This window comes from Oncorhynchus clarkii, chromosome 4 (assembly GCF_045791955.1).
Source record: "Oncorhynchus clarkii lewisi isolate Uvic-CL-2024 chromosome 4, UVic_Ocla_1.0, whole genome shotgun sequence".
Taxonomy (NCBI): domain Eukaryota; kingdom Metazoa; phylum Chordata; class Actinopteri; order Salmoniformes; family Salmonidae; genus Oncorhynchus; species Oncorhynchus clarkii.
Window position 1 is genome coordinate 23,960,709 of NC_092150.1, and position 26,008 is coordinate 23,986,716.

The following is a 26,008-nucleotide window of genomic DNA, read 5'->3' on the forward strand; positions in this document are numbered from 1 at the left end:
TTGTTTAAAAAGTAAAACCTCTGTTTGAGCTGAAGTTCAAAGTAGATCTCTGAATGCTATGCTACTAAATTATGTATAGTTAGTTCCTTGAGGATAGAAAAAACAAAGGGCAAGTCAATGGGCCAGCTAGGATCCATTTTAGGAAACAAAAAATCATATTTTGTTAGTGTCTATTGCAGGTATAACTAATAAATCAAATGCTGCCATCTAGTGGCAATAGTTTCACAAACTTCTGGAAAGTGCTGATATTAAATAGCCTTGTATTGTATAGCCAAAGAACTACAACAGAACAGTATTAGGCTAGATAGGAAAATATCTACTTGTTCAGCAGGTGAAAATTGTCCCTCTTAGCACATAGGCTAATGAGCATGATCAACAACCCAAACCAGTTCCTTACCCGGAGACGCACACATCCTCTTCTAGAGCCACGCATCATCTTGTCCTTGGACTGAAAATGAACAAGAACAAAATAGGTTTCAATCACACACACACCCCCCCCCCCAGCAAACTCCGTTCACACACATTTCCACTCTAAGTTTACTCATTATCAAGTTCACCAGTGAAAAGTTCCTGGAACATCATACATGTAGATAGCAAGCTAAGATTCTCTGGTAAAAATCCCTGCAAGGCAGTTGTGAGTGCTCTAGTATAGCATCTCATCTGCAAGTATGACACAGCCGCAGTTTGAGACTGGTCCCAGATCTGTTTGTGCTCTTGCCAAGTCCATTGTCAAGCCAAATGTTTGGTATAACAATGATTGATGAGTTGACATGATAGCACAAAGACTGGCACTCCGGCTATAAATTACATACACTGTAACCAAAAGTGCCCCTACTACTGTTGTTCAGTGTAGGGTCACATTGAATTTGTTTAGTACCAGCAGATACAGCTAACTCCCAAAATAAAGAAAACACTTCATTATGAAGGATAAAATATATTGAAAGCAGGCGCTTCCACACAATTGTGGTTCCTGAGTTAAGAAATTAAAACATCCCATCATGCTTAGGGTCATGAACACTGAACAAAAATATAAATACAACATGTAAAGTGTGGTCCCATGTTTCATGAGCTAAAATAAAAGATCCCAGAAATGTTCTATACGCACAGAAAGCTTATTTCTCTCAAATTCTGTGCGCACACACACATGTTAACATCCCTATAAGTGTGCATTTCTCCTTTGCCAAGACAATCCATCCACCTGACAGGTGTGGCATATCAAGAAGCTGTTTAAGCAGCACGATCATTACACAGGTGCACCTTGTGCGGGGGACAATAAAATGCCACTAAAATGTGCAGTTGTCACACAACACTGCCACAGATGTCTCAAGTTGAGGGAGTGTGCAATTGGCATGCTGACTGCAGGAATGTCCACCAGAGCCGTTGCCAGAGAATTGAACGTTAATTTCCCTACCATAAGCCGACTCCAACGTCATTTTAGAGAACTTGGAAATACGTCCAACCGGCCTCACCACTGTTATGTGGGCGAGCAGTTTGCTGATGTCAATGTTGCAAACAGAGTGCACCGTGGTGTCAGTGGGGTTATGGTATGGGCAGGCATAAACTATGGACAACAAACACAATTGCATTTTATAGATGTTACTGTAACTCAGGAAAGTCTTTGAAATTGTTGCATGTTGCATTTACATTTATTTTCAGTTCATAAAAATGGCCAGTTGCCCATTATTTAGTCAACCATGACTAGAAGAGATTTCGGTGAATTTGAAAGAGGGGTCTCAAAGGAACACATGGGGTTTATAGGGTGTGTGTGTATGCCCCTCAGTCACCAGATCTCAACCCAATTAAACACTTATGGGAGATTCTGGAGCGGCGCCTGAGAACGTTTTCCACCACCATCAACAAAAATCGAAATAAAATTGTATGTCCCATGCTTCATAAACAACAGGTGTAGCCTAACGGTGAAACGCTTACTTACTGCCCTTCCCGACAATGCAGAAAAAAAAAAAAAAATAGAAAATAACACGAAAAATAAACACAATGAACTGTCGTTCTGCCCCTGAACAGGCAGTTAACCCACTGTTCCTAGGTCGTCATTGAAAATAAGAATTTGTTCTTAACTGACTTGCCTAGTTAAATAAAGGTAAAAAATAAATAAAAATGAAGATAACTTGGCTATATACATTGGGTACCAGCAGCGTATGTGATCAGTCAAAAGAGTTAGAGCAAAAAGGGTCAATGCAGGTAGTTAAATAGTTAACCAAAAGCTTCCCGGTATAACTATTTTCTTATGGCTTGGAGGTAGAAGCTGTTCAGAGTCTTGTTGGTTCCAGTCTTGGTGCGTCGGTACCGCTTGCCGTGCGGTAGTAGAGGGAACAGTCTATTACCAAATTATGGAATTTATCGTGGAAGAATGGTGTCGCATCCCTCCAATAGTTTCAGGCATTTGTAGAATCTAAACCAAGGCGCATTGAAGCTGTTCTGGTGGCATGTTGTGGCCCAGTCACATCAGAAGCTAGCAGATTCATTATTTACTAACAACGGCTGCAAATTCAGATAAAACTACATCATGTTTTGAAGTTCTCTTTCCTTGCTTTGTCTAACAACACGATCAAGAACCTAGCAAATAAGTTTTGTAGGTCAGAGTGCAGTATTTATTTTGTTTCAAAGCACAAACCTTTTTTAGCCCGTTTCTCACACTGGCTTTTGCCACAGAGGGCGCAGGCTTGCCCCGGCAAGTCAGGGGGTTGCCTAGCAACACCTGCATCGTCTGTATAGCGCGACAAATCCCCATGATTTGAGAATCTGTTCCAACAGAACAGCTAGCGCAACAGCTAAATATAGCTTTGGAAAAAAACATATTTCAACTAATAAGGAGAAGTATTTAACAAAATAACTACATTATGGCATTGACTAATTATAAACTATTTACATATAGGCCTAATAGAAATGTGGGTACATTTGTGGACAAAATTCTTACTTACTCAACCTTCAAGACGCAATGTTTGTGTTTCCTTTATTTTGGCAGTTACCTGTAGTTAGACTTTCATGCGATTGGGATACTGGATTTATCTGTATCGTGAAACCTTCCCGTCTTTGTGAATGACTGTAAAAGGGGCATATTTGTGGCTACCTGTGAGATAGTTTGATGTGACACAGTGGAGCATATTATTTTCATGATTTTCCTTCTGTTCAATGGTCGTATACACACACCTAATGGCCAGTTTATTAGCTACACCCATCTAGTACTGGGTCGGACCCCCCTTTGCTTAAAGAACAGCCTGCATTCTTCTTTGGGGCATGGAAACATTGCTTAAATTAGTATCAAGGGACCTAACGTGCCAGGAAAACATTCTCCACACCATTACTCCACCAGCCTGTACCGTTGACACAAGGCAGGATGGGGCTATGGACTCATGCTGCTTACTACAAATCCTGACTGCCATCAATCAGCATGATGCAACAGGAACCAGGATTCGTAGGACCAGACAACATTTTTCCACTCTTCAATTGTCCAATGCTGGTGATTGCGTGCCCACTGGAGCCGCTTCTTCTTGATTTTAGCTTATAGAAGTGGAAAGCAGTGTGGACCTCTGCTGCAATAGCCCATCCGTGACAAGGACTGACGAGTTGTGCATTGTACTGCACCGTTATGTTCCTGTTTGTGCTCCACCTATTAGCGTGCACGATTCTTGCTATTCTTCTTCTTTCATCAACAAGCTGTTTTCGCCCACAGCACTGCTGCTGACTGGATGCTTTTTGTTTGTTGCACCATTCTTGGTGAGCCCTAGACAATGTCGTGCCTGAAAAGCCCAGGAGGCCAGCCGTTTCTGAGATACTGCAACCGGTGCGCCTGGCACCAACGACGGTACCACGTTCAAAGACGCTTAGGTCACTCGTTTTGCTCATTCTACTGTTTAATCGAGCAGCAACTGAATGCCTCGATGCCTGCTTTATATAGCAAGACATGGCCATGTGACTCGCTGTCTGTAGGAGCTAACCATTTTTATGAACAGGGTAGTGTACATAACAAACTGGCCATTGAGTGTGTATGACCAAAGATTATTGACTTAGTTATAATGCCTAAAGCATGAATCATAGTCTACAGACGTTGAGGAGCGATAGTCTGGCGTTCCATTGTGACATAGATAGGCGGGAGCCCACCATCAGCAGGAAACTCACAGCGCAAATAATCACCTGCCCACAATTTCCAACCAACGTGCCTCTGGTATGGATCCTCTATTAATTTGACAGTGGCGACATTTCTCCTGTCCCATCCCTTAGGTTTACCCATCAAAGTGGCAGGGTCAGGCTGTTGAAAATAGTAGAACAAAATGGCTTTAGGTTGTCACCAAGGAAAAATAAATAATAGCGCCAACTTCGATGGGCTATGTAGCTTTATGAAGGGTGCAATCAATGATACAAGGTAGCTAAAAAAAACAACAACAACAAGAGGGGTGGCAATGTTACTAGCCGACTACCACCCGGTACTCTACTCTGCACTTTAGAGACTGCTAACCATTCAACACTGGTCACTTCAATAAATGTTTACATACGGTTTTACCCACATACTATATAACTACTGCTGCACACACTTTTCTATTCATATACTGTCTATATACTGTACCAGTCAAATGTTTGGACACAGCTTCTCATTCAAGGGTTTTTCTTCATTTGTACTATTTTCCACATTGTAGAATAATAGTGAAGACATAACTATGAAATAACACATAAGGAATCATGTAGTAACCAAAAAAGTGTTAAACAAATCCAAATATATTTTATCTTTGAGATTCTTCAAAGTAGCCACCCTTTGCCTCGATGACAGCTTTGCACACTCTTGGCATTCTCTCAACCAGCTTCACCTGGAATGCTTTTCCAACAGTCTTGAAGGAGTTCCTGAGCACTTGTTGGCTGCTTTTCCTTCACTCTGCGGTCCAACTCCTCCCAAACCTTCTCAATTAGGTTGAGGTCGGGTGATTGTGGAGGCCAGGTCATCTGATGCAGCACTCCATCACTCTTCTTCTTGGTCGAATGGCCCTTACGCAGCCTGGAGGTGAGTTGGGTCATTGTCCTGTTGAAAAACAAATGATAGTCCCACTAAGCCCAAACCAGATGGGACGGCGTATAACTGCAGAATGCTGTGGAAGACATGCTGGTTAAGACACAACAGTTGGAACTAAAAATCTTTAAATTTGGACTCATCAGACCAAAAGGACAGAATTCCATCGGTCTAATGTACATTGCTCGTGTTTCTTGGTCCTAGCAAGTCTCTTCTTATTGGTGTCCTTTAGTAGTGGTTTCTTTGCAGCAATTCGACCATGAAGGCCAGATTCACTCAGTCTCCTCTGAACAGTTGATGTTGAGATGTGTCGGTTACTTGTACTCTGAAGCATTTATTTGGGCTGCAATTTCTGAAACTGGTAACGATAATGAACGTATCCTCTGGGTCTTCCATTCCTGTGGCGGTCCTCATGAGAGCCAGTTTCATCATAGCGCTTGATGGTTTTTGCAACTGCACTTGAAATTTTCCAGATTACTGACCTTCATTCCCCCCCTACCTTGTCACAACACAACTGATTGGCTCAAATGCATTAAGAAGGAAAGAAATTACACAAATTAACAAGGCACACCTGTTAATTGAAATGAATTCCTGGTGACTCCCTCATGAAGCTGGTTGAGAGAATGCCAAGAGTGTGCAAAGCTGTCATCAAGGCAAAGAGTGGCTACTTTGAAGAATCTCAAATATATTTAGATTTGTTTAACACTTTTTGGGTTACTACATGATTCCATATGTGTTATTTCATAGTTTCGATGTCTTCACTATTATTCTACAATGTAGAAAATAGTAACAATAAAGAAAAACCATGGAATTAGTAGGTGTGTCCAAACTTTGACTGATATAACATATGGCACTGTATAACATATGGCATTGTTTACTCTGATATTTATTGATTTTGGGGATTTGTGTATTGTTTTGTATTTTTCAATATTACTGCACTGTTGGGAGCTAAAAACACGCATTTCACTGCATCTGCAATAATATCAGTAAAATGTGTGTATGCGACCAATAAAACGTGATTCTATGTCTGTAAACTTTAACTATTTTCCTCTGGTGACAGCAAACCAAAACGGTGAAGTCTACTATACATTATTGTTACACAGGCAGACTAAGCAGGGGGAAAAAATGCGTTCACTTGACTAGCTAGTTAACGTTAACTCAATGAACTGACTAACGTTTGTTAGCTAGATAACCATGTCAGCAAAGGAAGGAGACAAGGTTATAATTGTTCCTGCTACGTTGCTTTAAATGTCTCGAAAAAAATCTACAGCGCTAACTGACAGCAGAACATGGACATGAAAAAGACAGCTACCTAGATAGATAGAACATTTTGAAGAGAAACAACGAGGAAAGAACACAGCCGCATCATTCCAGGAAGTATAGAAAATGCTGGCATTTCATTTGCTAGTTTCTCCTCCAGCATGGATAGGATTGGTCAATAACGGATATGTCCGCAAAGTCCTCGCCCTTTTCTGACAGCTGAGATTCCCAACTCCCGGCACACATCACGCGTTCAAAACAACTGGGAACTCGGAAAACTCCGAATTCAGTGCGTTCTAGACAACTGGAACCTCTGGAAAAAAAGAGTTCCGAATGAGAAAAATGGTTTTGAACCGTCACCGAACTCGGAATTCCAAGTCGAAAACTCGGGCATCTTTCTACAGTTCCGACCTGAAGATCACGGACGTCATGATTTGACCTCGCCCCCCCCCCGAGTTCCCAGTTGTCTTGAAAGCACCAACAGGGAGGCCGCTGTCCCTACTCGGTTTTGACAGGCTTTAGCAAATAATAATACGGACCCGGGAGGTTATCGGCTTATTCATTATGAAGTACAATAAAATACGCACCGTGTAGTATGACAGTAAACCCGCATTGTAGTCCAAAACAAACCAGCGATACTGCCAACCTTTCATGACGTTAGTCCATTTGCTCAGCGGTCCCTCCATGATGGACGCCATCTTTACAATTGGCCAAGATTCTAGGGGAGGAGTCAGCATGGAGAAAAAATACGTCACGGGATAGCAAGATTTGACAGCATCCTTAACAGCTGACAGATTGTCAAACATTTGAAGTTATACTTTTGCTTTCTCATTTGTTGTTCCATAGGTGCACATGGTTATGACACTATAGGCCTATCTCTTCTTTTGGGCCATTATGCCAGGTTGCAGTGCACTTATGATTTCAAATACATTGGACATGTTCAAAATGGCAGAGCTCTCATACTATTTAGTAAGTACCATATAATGAGTATGTGCATGGCCTCGTGGGCCCCTAGCATTAAGTATATGGGGTAGCATGCTTGAAGAAACAAGATGTCATAATACAGTTGCTGGAAAATTTGATCAGTATCTGTTCATCATCTTAAAATCTTTCCAGATTTTATTTTATATTCCAGAAGAACACGTTCGCAAAATGGGTGGGGCTAACAGAGTTTACATTTTTTTTTTTTTAACTATACCAAATACAGTAGTATATTTGAAATATTTAAGATTAGTATAAAGTTCATACTCACAGTTTGCAAGTATTTAGCATGTAGTATCCCGGTTCAGAACACATCCGTTGTATGCCTTTGAGTTAAATGGCCATGTTTAAATACTCAAAACAGACACCCTTCCTCCAGTAAGATGATTAGTGATAGCATAATACACTGTTTATTGAAGCAAAATTAGAAAGATATGTAGGCTGTCATTATAAATAAGAATTTGTTCTTAACTGACTTGCCTAATCAAATAAAGGTTAAATTAAATAAAAAATGTAAAGGATGAAGGTTGCATTAAAACATTTCAGATGACAGTTCCAGGAGCAGATGTGATGTAATCTAATGCCTGGGTCAGGATGTGTCTTAAATTAAGAAAGGTTTGTATCACATCACAAAATTATGCAACTGCCCCTAGGCTATCATCGTGTTTCAATCAATATCATTATTTTCCTCCCATCAATTACATTCTATTTACAGTAAAGGAATCACAGGTCAATTCGATTTATTTAATCTGATTAACACAAGGCAAGGTTTGAGCTGGTGACTTGAGGTTGCGCTCTTGATTTATCTTTAGAATTTCCCCAAATCAAAAAGATAAATGGACCTTAGAAATGTTCAACGTTTTATTTACATCAAATTTAACACTGCTAGGGAGAACTTCACAGTTATATACTATGTGAGCTTTAAATCAAAAACAAAAAGTTAATATTAACCTCTGCCATTTTTATCCCTGTTAAATTCACATTTTCAAAATGAAGTGTATTCCATTCTCATTGCACTCATATAACTGAAGAGGAAGTGGCCTTTGGTATACGATGTGCAAATACAATTTCTTCAGCACTGTCCAGATCAAACAGAAAAGTTGCAGGATCCAAAACATTATTTACAAAATAAATACAGCAACAATAAATAAAGGACATACAGCTTGATCATAAAGACAAACTGGGCAGAAATTAATTGAAGAGCATTTAAAACAAAATGAAATATTTTTTTTGCAAAATTGCAATCATTGCAAACTAATTTTCCTAGCGTGACAAGCCTTGTTCATTACACTCTTAATCCAACAATAAATTAGAGATAATCACAAGTCTATGGGATACTCGTTTCTAGTACAGTTTGGCAGTAAAGCAGAACAAAGATGATTGAAGCATAAATAAGCAAGGGTGAAAGGCAAAATAATGGAAGGCCAAATTGGTAATCAGTCATTAAGAATTTCACAGACAGCAAGTGGAGGATGCAGAGAGTTTAATAGTTCAGATCCTTAATACTACAGAGCAGCTTTGGGGAAGTGCACCAGAGAGACTCATGTTTGTGTAGTTTGTTGGAAATGAAACACTTTTTGTGCAACTGTCAGAGACAGAATTATGTGGGATCACAAGTATGGACCACTATCAATCAGACCAAGAACAAGCTGTATTTGACCATCAGTCCATCTATTATAATATAGGAGACAAATTGCACATTTTATTTTCAAGTTTGAGTCTTAAATTTACTCCCAGTAATATAAATGTATGTTGTAGTTATATTTATACTTGGCCACAATCTCATGGCGAAATGTGTCATCTGAAGACCAAAGCACAAGATATTTACAATTACACATCTCTGTATATCCATTTCTTGACTTAGTAGTGCACAATACATACAATATATTTCACAAAAGGCACCATGAATAATTGGAAAAACACTGCTGTATCCAGTAGCAAGAAAATAAAAACAAATACCTCATTATTTAATTTGGAACCTCACAGTGTAAAGAAACAATTAGTTTCATGACATCCTATTAGTCAAGACGACCTTTGAATGAACAGAGAGACACTGAAGCTCATCTGCTGGATTAAATAGGTGGTGTACCCCAAAACAGACATGGAATGAACTGTGAAAAATATTGGGTGTCATAAACGGTACTATTAGAGTTTATACTAAGACGAAATGCAATATAGCAATCAATGTCTACTACTTCATAGGCTTTATCCAGTGTACACCAAGGGTTCCAACATCTCAAGTGGGCATTAGGGGAATTTTCAGTCGAGGGACACTATTATAAACAAGCTTTTTTTGTTTTGATTGCTTGATTCATTAGCCAAATTATTATAGAGAAAGGATTGCAGGCACGGGTGATACTTGCTATTTCTGCACAATACAACAAACAGGATGAAATGACTTCAACAATATGAAATGGAAATGTTTGCTTAGAGATGATCAAAAAGCATCTAAAAAGGGATATTAGTAATCTTCACTCATTTATGCTCATCGAAAACAGAACACCGATGTTGGTATTGAAATGACCAGAGAACTTTGACAGATTAAACACCTAATTTGCAGATGTTCAGATGGGGTTGGGGGCCTCAGTCCTGCAATAAACTTCCTACGAATGTTTCTTTTCATAGTCAAATACTTATCCAAGCAAAAGTGACCGTTTCCTGGATATAACGTTTTTAAAATAGGTCTGTGCTTTTCATAAAAAACAATAATTAATTTAAATTCAAGTTCATACATAAAGACATTCTAAAGTTAAAACCAAAAAATGTACAAATAAATCACTCATTTTCTGGAGACATAACGCAGTTTGCGTTGAGATTAGTATTTTGTCAGGGAGTGGCTGTGTTCACAGATTTTCAATTATTTAACAATCTATAGGCACTGAGGGAAAGGGCCACAGGGAATACTGCCCCAAACCACCTTCCCATGTGTTACCTTGCGCTTTCCTCACTTCTCATTAGCTCCGAACATTTAAATACATGTGCAAGGGAATTTGGACATAAATATTAAAATGCTTACATTTTCCATTCCGATTTTAAGTGAGCATTTTCCTGAAATACTCAAACCAAATCAAATGGCAGAGGGTAGACCTGATTAAGTGGAACACACTTTCATTTTCCAGGTGACAATAGTTTTGAACAGTGACTTCCCGTCACAGGAACTCTTAGTTGCCAGGATCATAAATCAAAGATAGTAACTCAGCCATAATTATTCTCCACTTTTTCTTGGCTATGATGACTATGACACACGCAAACTGACTGTTCTTTACCAACACTCTGGGACTGAATACATAGCTGATATACTCCACATTCGATTAAAAGAAAGGCCTTAAAACCAGTTGGAAAAGTTTGAACTTGGGGCAAAACAGTTACTTGGTGTACATTGAACCATATCTAGTTTGGTATCAACAATGTTAATGTACAAAGGTTAGAACAGTGTTCTCCCCTGGCATTTTTGAGAAAGAGTCAACTGTAAACAATAAGAGATCCAATTTAGTGATTTTCTGAGGTACTTCTGAGATTGTTCTCTGTCCCCAAAATGTTAATACAACCAGAAACATAAAAAAAGGAATACAAAGAAATGTTTGACAGGTCCGATGGCTACCTCTGAACCACATCACTAATTTCTTTGATGCAGATGTGTAAGTTGTCCAGAGCAGGGCTAGGTCCTGGGCCACTAAATGCCCCTCCAATTCCAGAGGAGGACGATGCCCGAAGCTCCTGCAGACTCAGCTCTAATTTGCCCACGGCCTCCCGGAAGGCAAACTTGTTCCGCATCTGTGGGATGCAGTCCACGTAGCCTGAGCAGTAGTCTAGCAGCTGGTGGCCAGCATCTAAGACCTGGCTGCTGGAGGAGGGCTCAGGGCTGCTGTGGAGGGCACCTCTCAGGCACTCAGCACACTCCAGCAAAGCCTCCTTACTGATCTTCTCCGGTTGAACCCTCTCAGCCTGCTGTCGAGTCCGACGCAGAGGCTTAGAGCCACCAGAGGGGGCTGTGGAAGAAGCAGTGCTTGTGGCGCCGTTGGCCATCTTAGTGGGAGTAGTGTTAGTGTTGTTGGCAGAGGAAAAGGAGGTTGGTGGAGGCACTTGTGGTGGTGGCACTGATGGTCTCCCGGGTCCCACTTCCCTTGCTCGTCCCGGCCTTTTCACCCCATCACCGTTGACCTCCACAGTCCCTACGACCTGCTCCTCCCCATCCCCGCTGTAGGAGTGCCCAATGAGGCGCAGTGTTGGAGGGGGAGGGGGAGCACATTTGGGTTTGACCAGTCGTGGTCGGTCCCGGTCCGCCTGGTGCTCCGATAGCAGTTTGAAGCGGTTCCCCTGAGAGTCCATCCCCACCAGGTGCACATCGGCTGGGCTATGCTTGAGTGTAGGCGAGATCAGCACGGGAACCTTGTGGTTGTGTGGAGCCGCCGACGGGCCTGATCCCACTGTTTTGGAGGGGGACGTCCATCCCTGTCGGTCCTGTCCTCCTGCCTCCTGACCCTCCCTACACCGTAGAGCCCCAGAGTGACAATCCAAATCAGCCTCACTCCCAACCCCAGGTGCCCTCAACCCCCCAGAGCACCCCCCCACCCCTCGGGGAAGCAGCTTGGCTTTAGGCCGGTCCCTGATCTGAGCTGTGCCCTCATCCATCTTACGAAGAAGGGTCTCAGAGGTGTGTGCTGCCCCGTTCTCAGGCTGCGAGGTGGTGGAGGCAGTGCGCTCTAGAGGAGGTTTACTGCGGTTTCTGGGTAAAGTCAGAGCCATCCTCTCCAGGTCAGGAAGCCCTGCAGTCATGGAGGAGGTGGAGTTGGACCTGGGGAATGGTTTGGTCCCCCCACCCCCCTCTTCGGTCCCAGTGGACTTGCCAGTCCGTAGCCCTAAGGTCTTTTTGATGAGGCGAGGGGTGAAGAAACCTGCCAAGCCTGCCCAGCTGCTGCTACTACTACTACTGCCCACCTGCAAGGGTGGGACCCCAGAGGTGTGGTTGGCAGAGGACTTTTGTCCAAAAGCGGCCCCACAGCAGCGTGACTGGACGTGGTTCCCCTCTCCATGGGACGGTGAGAAGCCCAGGCCGTCCGCCTGGGGAAGGGGAGGAGGAGGGGCGCTGAAGCCAACCGTGGGCTCGTACTTCTTGTGAGGCTGGGTCTCCATCTCTCGGAACGAGCTGCTCCTCTTGGGCGGCATGGGCAGGCTCTGCTGCAGCTGGGATGAAGGAGACTTCTTCTTCATGAAGGAGCTGAAGAAGCCAGCCTTGCGGTCCCGTGTGAACATGGTCTCCTGGGAGTCCTCCAATAGGCTGCTGGGGGATTTGTCCCTCTGTTTCCGAGGCAGAGCAGGAGAGCTGCCTGACCGGCCATCCCCTGCCAGCAGAGTGGCTGCCAGACCTGCAGAGAACAGAGGATATGGAATTAAAAATAGGTACCAGAGCTGTGGTCTCTTATCAACAATAATAACACCATTATTCAACATCAATCTGCATTAGCGCCAACCGGCGAATCTCATAGGCTGGCGGCCATTTGCTTTGACAACAGGCATATTCTCTCTTCAGAGCCATTCCTGCTTCAATAACTTTGTGGTGCCACCTTGTTGTACTAGGGATGTCAAGTTGCTCTATACGTGTAATAGATGAGCGCCACAGTGAGCCACGCAGTGTTGTCAGCATGACAGGAAGTCACCTCCCGTGTGTCACCACCACTCAAGCTTCCTCATCCCAGACTTATCTTAGGGACGCATTGTCGAGAAGGAAATCTGCAATTAAGCATTTCATTGGACGGTGTATACCATGTGTATCCCATACATACGAGTAATACAACTTGAAACTATGCAGTGTTTGCTTTTGTGTGTTCACTGATCAATCATACTGGTAGTGGAGAAGTATCATGGGGAGGATTAAATGGTGTGAGAAAGGAGTGAGAGTATAAGGACTGACGGGAACATAGATTGCATTAGGTTTTTCAACATGAACACAACATGCAATAAAACACTTTATTGTCACTTGATTGCACATAAAACAAGACAGACAACATTTCAAAAACCATACAAATAACTTGTGGGTCAGCCAATTTTAATTCAGGTATTGGTACATATGCAGTCATTCTTGGTGATTGTTAGAGTTGTAGGTGTTATATGTGAGTTGTGTGTGAAGGATGCAACAGGGAGAGGATTAGAATTCAATACCCTCAATCATTATAATATAAATGAAAGATAAGTGACAAACATGAACACAGAGGAGTACAACCCAGCCTTGTCTAATCATGTCAGGGATGAAGATTTGATGGAGATGTGGTTTATAATGTCATGCAGATCCTCCAATAGTGAATTATATATGGGAGAGGATTGAGAATGCATTTCATCTAAACCCTGCATCTGGTATTTGGCCAAAGGCAACGCTTTAAAGGCCCAGTGCAGTCAAAAACATGATATAGCTGTGATTTATATAAATTTCCACACTGAGTGCTGAATAATACTCTGACAATAACAGCTAGTTTTCCCCTCCCCACTCAGACCACTCCCAGACAATCCTAACAAAATTGTTGCTTAAGAAATTGCTCTTTGCTAAGAAGCTATTTTTGTATTCTTTTGACCATTTTTTTCACAGTAAGGTACTTACTTTTTACCCAGAAATGATTTGCATTGGACCTTTAAGTGTTGTGGTTGGATATGGCAACAGTCCCCACTGCATATTATCCATGAGGCTAGATAAGTGACATTACAGTAATTCTTTATAAATTATGAGGGAAAGCTCTATATATGACGCTAGAGGTGTGTTGTGATTGTGTAATGACACGGAGATAAGATGGTGCGTTTAGGGGATGGGTAAGGTGATCCAGTGATGTTCAGTCTGCCAGGTACACAGCAGCCATTCTCCTCAGCCTGCGGGCATGGAGGCGGGCAAGGCGGGTACCTGAGGGGCCGTGTGTGCTGGGCTCCTGCCTGCCATCCAAACCCCCCTCGATGTTCTCCTTGTTCTCCACGTGCATCTTGAGAGTGCGCGATTTCGAGGGCAGCAGTGGCATGTCGTGGCTGAAGGGGTGTGGTGACAGGGCATGGCCAGAGGCGGCAGTCTTACACAGCTCCTCTGCTACCTCTGCAGAGAAAGAGAGAGCCACGGGAGAGGAAAGGAATGCTTAATTAAGTGAACCTTTACATAAGATCGTTATACACATTGATTCCCTTGCTAGAAATGGTAGTACTGCATTTACTGGAATAACTGCAGAAACCAATGCTTAGAGTTTATAGTGCTTCTCTGAAAGCCCTGAATTCTCCCTGTACTCCTCACCTCAGCATGCCCTTTCCTCACTCAGATATCATCTTCCATCTCTCCTTGAGGCACCAGGCCTGCTGTACCACTATGAAAAGGCCCTACAGATATGTTAACGCACCATTAAGAGCCATTCCCGCTCTAATATCCACAAATGTATGCTCTCTAGTGCCACAACTGACAGGATTGAATGGAGTCGGGCAGCAGAGCTAAATGCCTTATTTAAGCCTTAACTTCTTGGTGACTGGGGGGCAGTATTGAGTGGCTTGGATGAATAGGTTGCCCAGAGTAAACTGCCTGCTACTTAGCCATAAAAGCTAGAATATGCATATAATTAGTATATTTGGATAGAAAACACTGAAGTTTCTAAAACGGTTTGAATGATGTCTGTGAGTATAACAGAACCTATATAGCAAAAACCTGAGAAAAATCCAACCAGGAAGTGGGAAATCTGAGGTTTGTAGGTTTTCAACTCATAGCCTATCGACGATACAGTGGGATATTGGTCATGTTGCACTTCCTAAGGCTTCCACTAGATGTCAACAGTCTTTAGAACCTTGTTTGATGCTTCTACTGTGAAGACTGGGGCGAATGAGAAGGGATTGAGCCAGTATCTTTATTGCATGGTATGCTTTTTCCGCAAAGTTTTTTTGAAATCTGACACAGCGGTTGCATTAAGGAGATCTAAAGTTCCATGTATAATAGTTGTATCTTTTATCAATGTTTATGATGAGTATTTCTGTAAATTGATGTGGCTCTCTGCAAAATCACTGCATGTTTTGGAACTACTGAACATAACACACCAATGTAAAATTAGATTTTTGGATATAAATATGCACTTTATCGAACCAAACATACATGTATTGTGTAACATGAAGTCCTATGAGTGTCATCTGATGAAGATCAAAGGTTAGTGATAAATTTAATCTATATTTCTGCTTTTTGTGACTCCTCTCTTTGGCTGGAAAAATGGCTGTGTTTTTCTGTGACTTGGTGACCTAAAAATAATTGATGGTGCTTTCGCAGGAAAGCCTTTTTGAAATCACACTGTGGCTGGATTACCAATAATTGTATCTTTAAAATGGTGTATAATACTTGTATGCTTGAGGATTTTTAATTATGAGATTTTTGTTGTTTTGAATTTGGCACCCTGCACTTTCACTGGCTGTTGGCGGGGGTGGGACGCTAGCGTCCCGAATAGCCCAGAGAGGTTAAGGGTAGTAATGTGACTATGTCGTACAAGTACCTTCGGAGATGCTGGAATCGTGGAACATTGTCTCAAAGGTCTGGTGGGTCTCGGCAAATGAAGGTCGGTCCAACGGACTCCATTGCCAGCCTGATTTCAAAATAAAATAAAAAGGTCAATATAGGTTACATAGCTATAAGTGAATGGATGATAGTGGTAGTGTGTGTTGGTGGGACATTGTGTGTACTCAGTGCAGTTCTCACTCACAGGCCCTCATCAGCTCGTGGACTTTAGGTGGACAGCCCTCTGGCTGCTCCATGCGGTAGCCCTTCTCCAGCAGGTCGTATACCTGAGACAGGTCTATCCCTGGGTACGGAGACATACCGTACGTCGCTATCTCCCACAGCAGCACACCGAAAGCTGAGCGATGAGAGACCGTCATAGGATGAGAAGAACGCTCACACTGATGTTGACTGATTTAGTACATGTAAAGGTGAAAAGGAGAGTGCTTGAAAATCTGGTTCTGACTCACCCCACACATCAGACTTGATAGAGAAGGTGTTGTAGGCCAGGCTTTCCGGGGCGGTCCACTTGATGGGGAACTTGGCTCCGGCGTGGGCTGTGTACGTGTCCCCAGTCATCAGCCTGCTCAGCCCAAAGTCAGCCACCTTCACCACGCTGTTCTCCCCCACCAGACAGTTCCTGGCCGCCAGGTCCCGGTGGATGAAGTTCTTCTTCTCTAGGTACTCCATGGCAGAGGAGATCTGCGTGGCCATGTAGAGCAGCACCACTGCGTTCACCTCTTCCCGGTCACACTCCCTTAGGTAGTCCAGCAGGTTGCCATGGGGCATGTACTCTGTCACGATGTAGAAGGGAGGCTCCAAAGTACACACACCTGGACAGACGCAAGCCAACAGAGGTTAGACGTAATTACGCCTCAAGAGCCAAGAAACCCAACAGCTGATAGAAATGCCTTGTGCTGTTACTAAGTGGAGCTGTACTGTGAGCAGCACTGACCTAGCAGCTGCACCAGGTTGGGATGTTTCACCTCCTTCATGACTGCTGCCTCTTTCAGGAACTCATCCACCTCCATGGTGTCCTCCTGGAAGACAAACAATCAAAAAGGTCAATATTCACTGGATTTATTCAATATCTTAGTACCAGGAAACCAAGGTGAACAAAACAAGTTAAACTGTGATTAAACATTTCTCCAACAGTAGTCATTGCCGCCATTGAGTTTAATTTTGGTGTAATACAACATTCCACCATCAGGTGGTGACCAACTACCACTAAATACCATGCCTCCTTCATATTCCATGATCCCATAGATTGTTTCTATTTTGTGAAATCGAGACACTAGATGAAGGGATCTTACAGGCGACATCCAAATCATACCACCAATCTATAGAATAGACAAACCTTCAGTGTTTTAACTGCGACGGTGAGGTTGTATTTCTTCCAGACTCCCACGTACACCTCTCCGTACTGCCCTCCACCCAGTTTGTGCTTCATGGTGATGTCAGTGCGCTCCATCTCCCACTTGTCGTGGATGGGCGACACGCCGTAGACGGTGGGCTTGTTGCACTTGGGGGCCGGGTAGTGGAGTGTGGTGACCAGGCCGTCGGCCACGGTGGAGTGGTGGTGCACCAACTCGGCCAGGGTGCTAAAGCGGCTCTCTGCCGTGACGTACACCTTGGGACAGACAGAGGGTTAGGGTTATACATGTGTACAGACTGAAACAGCAGCACCGTGGGGAGGAACTAGAGACGGCTAATAAAAAGACAGAGCAGAGACATTAGCATGAACGGAGCAGTTTCACAACAAAAATGAAGAGACGGAAGACGAGAGGACAGAGAGAGAAGTTGGAGAGAAGCAAGACAGCCCCTCTGTAGGTCCCAGACCCCTAGCTACCTTGCCATCTGAAGCAGTGTTGATGCGGTAGTGGTAGACTCTTCCCTCGTAGCGCAGGGAGATGGACAGCTGTCCTGGGCTGCTCTCGCTCTCCCGGACCAGGAAGCTACCGTTGATGAGGCTACTGAGCAGGTACTCTGCTGCACTGCGTGACACAGGCCCGTGGTACCAGCTGTGCTTCTCCAGGCTGTTGACAGGTGTAATGTAGTTGCTTGGCACCCAGCCCTGGCCGTTCTTCGAGCGCACCTCGCTCCACTCCCCATTCTGGTTGTAACCGAGCACCCTTAGCTTCTCACCTGGGCAGAGAGGGACAGGGAGAGAGAGAGTCAGGTAAAATTACATCTTTAAACATCTTTTTTTTGAGCCACTTCAGGACATTAGCACCGATTGAAACTTGGCGCTTTTGACTCCTCCATAGGCTTTAAATAGCCCCCGTTGATGCATCATTTACTGCGGTGCCAAGAGGTAGGGCAGGGCATGTAGCAACTTGGTCTGCTGCGTTGTCTGCCTCTTATGAGGTCAGCAGTGGAGATGGGAGGGAGTGCCTCTTGCAGAGAGACAGAGAGACTGCAGCACTGTACTGTAGAGGAGCTGTGTGGCTGTGGAATTGAAACACGCCCTGGCTGTCCGGCAGCTCCCTGCAGCCATTCAAAGCTGCTCCCAATGAGAGGATAATGACAGTGAGATGTTATGGCACGGCCTGGAGATGGGACTGCGCCAAGCTTTCTTCCACTTATTCCCTTTCTCCTACTCGCTCGCCCTCTGTACATCATGGGCTAAGCCGAGCGTGCTGCAGACTCAATACCCTCTGGTGCCACAGAGGCCATAGCTACAGGCTCTATTGACACTGGATAGCCGCGGAGTCAGAAAAACAACATTGGGCCGGCCAAAACAGTCACACTACACAGTTTCCTCTGCGACACACCGTGGGCAGCCAGAGAGCTGGCTCCGGGTGGAAATGGTGAATGTCAGGCGGCTCGTGGCGGACATTACTGGTCTGAGGCATGGCATTCATCTGAGACCCTCTGATCACCCACTGCTGGGTTTATCCACCTGTTATTATTACAGTTGAAAGGATTCCACATTAAAAGTGCACTGGAGTCAAACAAGGGTGTGGGAGGGCTGGCCTGCCCGCCTCTCCATTGGGCACTCAGTGACTCACAGTCTAAGCATTAGCCTCATCTTAGGCAGCAGCCTTGGGGTGACTTGAGGAGGCAGACATCGACTTAAGATAGGATTTTATATTAGTTCATTTAAAAAGTCCCGCTCTCACTCACATATTTTAAGCTTGTTACCCAGTATGATCAGCAGGGACACGGATCAAATACGAGAAAGTAGAACAAAGGAATTGGAATAAACTAAAAAAATAGTTCACTGAATGGTAAAATGGTACCATACATTGAGGAAATCTCTTCAGTAAGAACTGCCCCATATCTCTGGGAGTGAGTCATCTTTAGATAAAGGAGTGGTTTGTGATGATCTGTTTGGAAAGCCTATTGATAAAAAGCTCTTTCAGAGTACATACCTTTCGTGATGCTCAGCGTGTTGTCGCCACTGGCAACAAAGTCATAAAGTGCAACAAAGAGGTTGGGATCGCTCTCGGCAGCACCCAGCAGGTTCTCCTTGGAGCTCCAGCGTACCGCCTCCGTCAATGCTGCCGAGTCCAGGCTGAAGGGCCGGTGGAGGGCCTCTGGAAAGAGGGAGAGGACAGGGAGAGATGGATAAAGAAAGAGGTTTGTGAGTGGATCAGAGAGGTCAAGCTGCCTAAAAACTATAAATCATGATTAAACATATCCACAGATATGCGTAACACATACATATGTACACAAATTTACATAACAAATGCAGTCTGCCTTTTAGAGACCCCAAAATCAGCATCCCTTTCCTATCGCCCACTTATGTTTTGCCACAGTCTGTTCTTCTGTTCCTTTAACAATCGGCTCAAATCATATTTGAAATAGCCATTTACCAGTGCCAACATAATATCAGTAACTGTCCAGTGAATAGGCAGCATGAGCCTACCTAAATAGACAAAGAGCCCGGTTGAAAGAGTAGCTACCTGAGAGTCTAGGCCCGTCCACATCCTTTGCCCCAGTATAGGGCCGGCCTGTCAGCCTAACCCACTCTTCCTCAAAACTGCTGCTGGGTTGAAGGGTCCTCAAATACATACTCTGCCTGTCCACTCTGCTCACTTCACTTTCCACACACACTAATCTGAGATGTGAGGACTAGGTCCAACATGAACTTTCTACTTGGCTTTTTTCCCCCTGCCTGTATATAAAGAGTGTAGGAGCTGCGGGGAGGGGCTGTCTGTCGGCGTGGTCGGAAAGATACTGCAGGCCTCCACCCACACAACATGCCTGAGCCTCACTCGCTCACAGGGCTCCTCAACAGCTGCCAACAACCTCCACAACATGTCTGGGCAGCTGCTGAATGGGGCTTACCGACTGCCAGGGAGAGAGGGATAAGAGTGAAATAAAGGCAGTGGAGGAGAGGGGAGAAGATGAAAGAAAGTTGAAAGTGGGCATGGAGAGAGCAATCTACTTGCCGGAAGATTACTTTTTCATGTATGGTGAAAATTTTACTCGTTCATGTAGCCTATAAAACAAAAGAATGACTGGCTGGCTACACCCAAGTTATACATGTACAATAAGTGACTAGAACCATCAGTGGGAGTCTGGTGGTCAGTAGCTAATGGTTACCAGTAAATAATTTACTGAAGGGCATCATTACTTCCTATTACACTTCCTTTTAACCATGACGTTCTACACAGACATAAAAAACAATAGGGTCTGATAAGTCAGGGTACACACTGTGCAAGACGAAGTTGAATTCCTGCTTGGCCTCAACAACTATGAAGTCATGCATCTGAACCAAATAGTTGAAAAATGGCCCAGATCTCCAAATCCAACCTAATGAGTGGAATGTGTGAAATAGGGAGTAAAACAGGAAGCACACTGAACTAAAGTACACAGAGCACCATTCTAAAACAATAGAACTACTCAAGTATGCAGTGCGCCATTCAAAATATTCAGCAAGCAAACTCTGTCCATACACAGTACACCACATGGAAGCAGTATATTAAATCCGTCAAGACATCTCCTGAGGACAAAAGTGGCCACAATGTCAGGTGTGACCCTGCCCCATCTAGGCGTCATGTCCTCTCACCTTTGTTCCCCACCAGCATATGCTGCAGGTCAGTCGCCGTCAACTGGCTCAGCCACAGCTCCCAGTACATGTTCCACTTCGTTCCCAGTACAACACAGACGTCTGACCAGTTCCCTCTCGGTATAACTTCTCCACAGAGGCAGTGAGTGAGTGAGGGAGTCACTGAGACCCCCCACACATTTGATTTATTCACCCTGAGTGAATTAGGGTGTCTGAAGCACTACTAATAGGTTCCCGCTGGGCTGGGTTTGCTTTTCAACCCAGAGGCTTCCACTCTCAGCTTTTGATGTGGCTTTCAGAAGTCAAACTTTCCAGGGCTGGTACAAGGAAGTAAATCCATGATCATGGTTCTCCGTGGCACAATCCCACAGAGGGGGGCTTGCTGTGTTTGTCAGACAGAGGAAAGCTGAGCTCACTGGGGAAGTGAGTTGTGGTGGAGGTCTCTTTAAGAACAGAACAAAGCGCGGGGTAGGGGCAGTCATGAGGTCCACAGCAGATGGCCGTTCTCGTGGTCCTATGGGAGAGGGCCCCTGTGCCACGTGCGGAGACCCACTCATAGCCTCCAGGGAGAGGCTGAACAGACTGAGGATGAGGGGGGATGAAGGGAGGGCAAGAGGGCACTGCAACTGCTACAAGGCCTCGATGGCCTCATGTCAGAACAACACTGCTGCAGCACATCACACTTTATCATACACTACAGAGTGCACAGTACAGGCCGCAATACTTTTACACAGTCAGCCTCAATCCTCTTTTCTACTGAGAGCTGGAGATCATTTGAAATTCAACTAATGAAGTGTTAAACAGTTGCAGTCAGATAATGGCCAAATGTCTATGTATTAATTCAATTTCAATCAATTTTCTATATCAACTAAGGATAAGATTAATTGATCTAAACTCTTATTCACAAATCATTGAATAAACTCATTCAACACTAGAATGATAGAAAATAAATAGCTGATCTGAAATATGAATCACCAACAACAACCACTGTTTGGCAAGTCATAAGCCTCAGGTCTCATTTTACAACTATTGACTATTCCTCAGTGAAGCGGTGGACATCTTCAGATTGATCCACACCAGTTGGCATGTCATGCATGAGGTACATCGTGTGCCTGTCAGAGTGCCAGTATGGGTGAGTGCCTTTGGTGCGTAAAACGGCTGAGGACTGGGGGCAGGGACTCTGGGAATTGGCCATGACAGCCCCAGACAGCTGAGACAGTGGTGCCCATCCAGCCCTGCTTCAGCTCAATGGACATATTGAGAAAGACTGACTCCCCCTGGTCACCCTATCCCGCACCAGCCGCTCCCGCAGCTGTTAGTATGATCTGTCCAGGCATGTGGCAGCTGAACCAGCTACCTCTGCACCCTCCCAATCCCTGTACAGGACCACATGTGAATCCTTTCACTGTGCCCTGTCACACTACCTAACCTAACACAAAACATGACCAGGCCTCAGTCAGTGTAATACAATTAGCCTATTACAACGAGACACGACTGACAGCACCTAAACCACATGCAATATTACGCAGCACGACCGAGTTGAGACAATGTCACTGATGAGAGGTATACAACACAAGACAAATGAATGAGGGATGAACACACAGACAGGTCTTTCGCCAGAGGACAGTGGGTCAGAACTGGCTGACGGACCTTTAGCTGAACAGCCATGGACTGCAGTGGACATTGCCACTTCAACTCAAATCTGTAGAGGGCAGTGGTACAGACAGAGATCCCCATGAAGGAGTCTAGTGAAGAGGCTGTGGCAGAGTTGGCAGGAGCCATTTGTTGTTGTTAATGAGGAGACACACAATGTCACCATTCACATCACAAGTGTGGGGAGTCCATCTCGAGCAGTTTGTTCGATTAGGAAAAAGTGGACCATCATCCTTAATTTGTTACCTCTCCAGGCAAAGTGAGCATTAGTCCGTTTTCACATTGACGATAGCAAAGGGATATGTTCGAGAGGTTCTCAAGAGGTATCAATTCGAGACCATACTGTTGTGTAAACTTTCTAAACTATCACGACTCGGGTGAGTGTCTGAGGTAGCGCTCGTCTCGTTGAGCTCAAAACTACTACAGTATAAATGGTAATAGTAGAGCAATGTTTTTGAAAACAGCTAAAATGTAGATATTTTCCTTATATTTGAGACTTGTTTTTAATCAAGTTAGGCTGTTGACTTGAAATTGCAGTTACATTCTGAAATTGTGACAGGCTCAGTGCAGGCGGCAGCTTCTAACTATGGAAGCCCATTCCAGTCACAGTATTTTATTTTTTTCATAAAAAAAGTCAATAGGGCTACTATCTCAATTTTTTAGATATGCAAATACATTTCTAGATGTATCAGTCAAACTACGCATGTCAAAATGCTGAGATAGTTGTTCAAACAAAAGAAATTGTGGGGGGGGGTTCCCTGGACAACCTAACCAGGTAAAACTCCTGGTATGACATAGTAATAAATTAAACTGCAGAATTATTTTTTTTATATGGGCTACAATGGGACCAGATCAAACGTAATCAGGTCACATGTTATTTTTTTTATTTTTTTTTACTCCTGGTCCTAGGGAGGATAAACTAAATCCTGTCAAAAACATAATGAGGTGAAAAAGTCTTAAAAGTACTGTGTCCCACTTTTCAAAGCTTTTGGGTCAAATGTCAGCTCGCCACACCTTCGCCGGCAGCCCTGCTGTGCTCATCTCTGCAAAAGAGATAGATTGAAATCACCACAATGCTACAAATGAAGTGCATTCGGAAAGTATTCAGATCCCTTGACTTTAGCCATATTTTGTTACATTACAGCCTTGTTCTAAAATTGATTACATTAAATGTTTTCCCTCATCAATCTACACTCAATACCCCATAGTCAAAATGTTGAGATAGAGTCTGTAGGTGATCAACTAAGACCATAAGAAACAAGACCGTCTGGTCTGATGAAACCAAGATTGAACTCTGGCCTGAATGCCAAGTGTCACATCTGGAGGAACCCGGTCACGGTGAAGCATGGTGGCAGCCACATCCCGCGGTGATGTTTTTCAGCAGTAAGGACTGGTAAAATAGTCAGGATAAAGAGAAAGATGAATGGAGCAAAGTACAGAGAGATCCTTGATGAAAACCTGCTCTAGAGCACTCAGGACCTCAGACTGGGACAAAGGTTAACCATCCACCAGGTGAACGACCCTAAGTATACTAGAGGTCGACCGACTATAATTTTTCAACGGCGATACAGATTATTGGAGGACCAAAAAAAGCCAAACCCGATTAAATCGGCCGATTTATTTATTTGTAAGAATGACAATTACAACAATACTGAATGAACACTTATTTCAACTTAATACAATAAATCAAAATCAATTTAGCCTCAAATAAATAATGAAACATGTTCAATTTGGTTTAAATAATGCGAGAAGTAAAAGTGCAATATGTGCCATGTAAAAAAAGCTAACGTTTAAGTTCCTTGCTCAGAACATGAGAAAATATGAAAGCTGGTGGTTCCTTTTAACATGAGCATTCAATATTCCCAGGTAAGTTTTAGGTTGTAGTTATTATAGGACTATTTTTCTCTATACCATTTGTATTTCATATACCTTGGACTATTGGATGTTCTTAAAGGCACTATAGTATTGCCAGTGTAACAGTAAAGCTTCCGTCCCTCTCCTTGCCCCTACCTGGGCTCAAACCAGGGACACATCGACAACAACCACCCTCGAAGCATAGTTACCCATTGCACCACAAAAGCCGCGGCCCTTGCAGAGCAAGGGGAACAAGTACTTCAAGGTCTCAGAGCGAGTGACGTCACCGATTGTAACGCTATCAGCGCGCACCCCGCTAACTAGCTAGCCATTTCACAATAGTTACACCAGTCTAATATTGGGAGTTGATAGGCTTGAAGTCATAAACAGCTCAATGCTTAAAGCACAGCGAAGCTGGCAAACGCACGAAAGTGCTGTTTGAATGAATGCTTACGAGCCTGCTGCTGCCTACCACCACTCAGTCGGACTGCTCTATTAAATCAGACTTAATTATAACATAATAACACAAAGAAATACAAGCCTTAGGTCATTAATATGGCCGAATGCGGAAACTATCATTCCGAAAACAAAACATTTATTCTTTCAGTGAAATACAGAACCATTCGGTATTTTATCTAACGGGTGGCATCCATAAGTCTAAATATTTGTGTTACATTGCACAACCTTCAATGTCATGCCATAATTACGTAAAATTCTTGCAAATTAGTTTGCATGGAGCCCCGTGGCCCGAACTGTTGCATATACCCTGACTCTGCATGCAATGAATGCAAGAGAAGTGACACAATTTCCCTAGTTTAATATTGCCCGCTAACCTGGATTTAATTTAACTAAATATGCCGGTTTTAAAAAAATATATACTTCTGTGTACTGATTTTAAGAAAGGTATTGATGTTTATGGTTAGGTACACATTGGTGCACTGGCAATACTATAGTGCCTATAAGAACATCCAATAGTCAAAGGTATATGAAATACAAATGGTATAGAGAAATGGTATAAATACTATATTAACTACAATCTAAAACCTCTTACCTTGGAATATTGAAGACTTGTGTTAAAAGGAACCACCAGCTTTCATATGTTCTCATGTTCTGAGCAAGGAGCTTTTTTACATGGCACATATTACTTTCTTCTCCAACAATTTGTTTTTGCATTATTTAAACCAAATTAAACATGTTTCATTATTTATATGAGGCTAAATTGATTTTAAATGATGTTTTATATTAAGTTAAAATCAGTGTTCATTCAGTATTGTTGTAATTGTAAAAATATATATATTTTTCTTTTTATTACTATTATTATTATTTTTAATTATTATTATTATTATTTTTTTTAAAATTTGTTTTTTTTAAATCGGCCGATTAAATCGGTATCGGCTTTTTTGGTCCTCCAATAAATCGGTATCGGTGTTTAAAATCATAATCGTTCGACCTCTAATAAGAACATCCAATAGTAAAAGGTATATGAAATACAAATAGTAGAGATAAATAGTCCTATAATTCCTATAATAACTACAACCTAAAACTTCTTACCTGGGAATATTGACTCATGTTTAAAGGAACCACCAGCTTTCATATATTCTCATGTTCTGAGCAAGGAACTTAGACGTTAGCTTTCTTACATGGCACATATTGCACTTTTACTTTCTTCTCCAACACTTTGTTTTTGCATTATTTCAACCAAATTGAACATTGAAATTAAATTGATTCTATTGAT

The 26,008-nt window shown here is 43.2% G+C and overlaps 2 protein-coding genes across 5 annotated transcripts in view; both read right to left on the reverse strand.

Moving 5' to 3' along the window:
• The window catches only part of LOC139406621 (oxysterol-binding protein-related protein 9-like), a 35,427-nt gene extending 28,445 nt beyond the window's left edge, over positions 1-6,982 (reverse strand). For both annotated transcript variants that reach the window (XM_071149416.1, XM_071149415.1), the window contains exons 1-2: positions 6,865-6,982; positions 398-448 (exon numbers count right to left, since the gene is read on the reverse strand). In XM_071149416.1, coding sequence (XP_071005517.1) covers positions 398-448; positions 6,865-6,975 — 162 coding nt within the window. In that variant the 5' untranslated portion in view covers positions 6,976-6,982. The remainder of the gene's footprint in view (positions 1-397; positions 449-6,864) is intronic.
• Positions 6,983-8,726: 1,744 nt separating this feature from the next.
• Positions 8,727-26,008, reverse strand: part of LOC139406622 (tyrosine-protein kinase ABL2-like) — a 34,686-nt gene continuing 17,404 nt past the window's right edge. Inside the window, exons 1-10 of one of the 3 annotated variants that reach the window (XM_071149420.1) lie at positions 20,767-21,068; positions 19,124-19,288; positions 17,599-17,894; positions 17,107-17,379; positions 16,705-16,789; positions 16,220-16,582; positions 15,955-16,107; positions 15,748-15,837; positions 14,145-14,327; positions 8,727-12,624 (exon numbers count right to left, since the gene is read on the reverse strand). In XM_071149420.1, coding sequence (XP_071005521.1) covers positions 10,856-12,624; positions 14,145-14,327; positions 15,748-15,837; positions 15,955-16,107; positions 16,220-16,582; positions 16,705-16,789; positions 17,107-17,379; positions 17,599-17,894; positions 19,124-19,288; positions 20,767-20,836 — 3,447 coding nt within the window. In that variant the 5' untranslated portion in view covers positions 20,837-21,068 and the 3' untranslated portion in view covers positions 8,727-10,855. Of the gene's footprint in view, positions 12,625-14,144; positions 14,328-15,747; positions 15,838-15,954; positions 16,108-16,219; positions 16,583-16,704; positions 16,790-17,106; positions 17,380-17,598; positions 17,895-19,123; positions 19,289-19,657; positions 19,838-20,766; positions 21,069-26,008 lie in introns of those variants that run through there. The other 2 variants (XM_071149419.1, XM_071149421.1) reach the window with 2 other exon arrangements.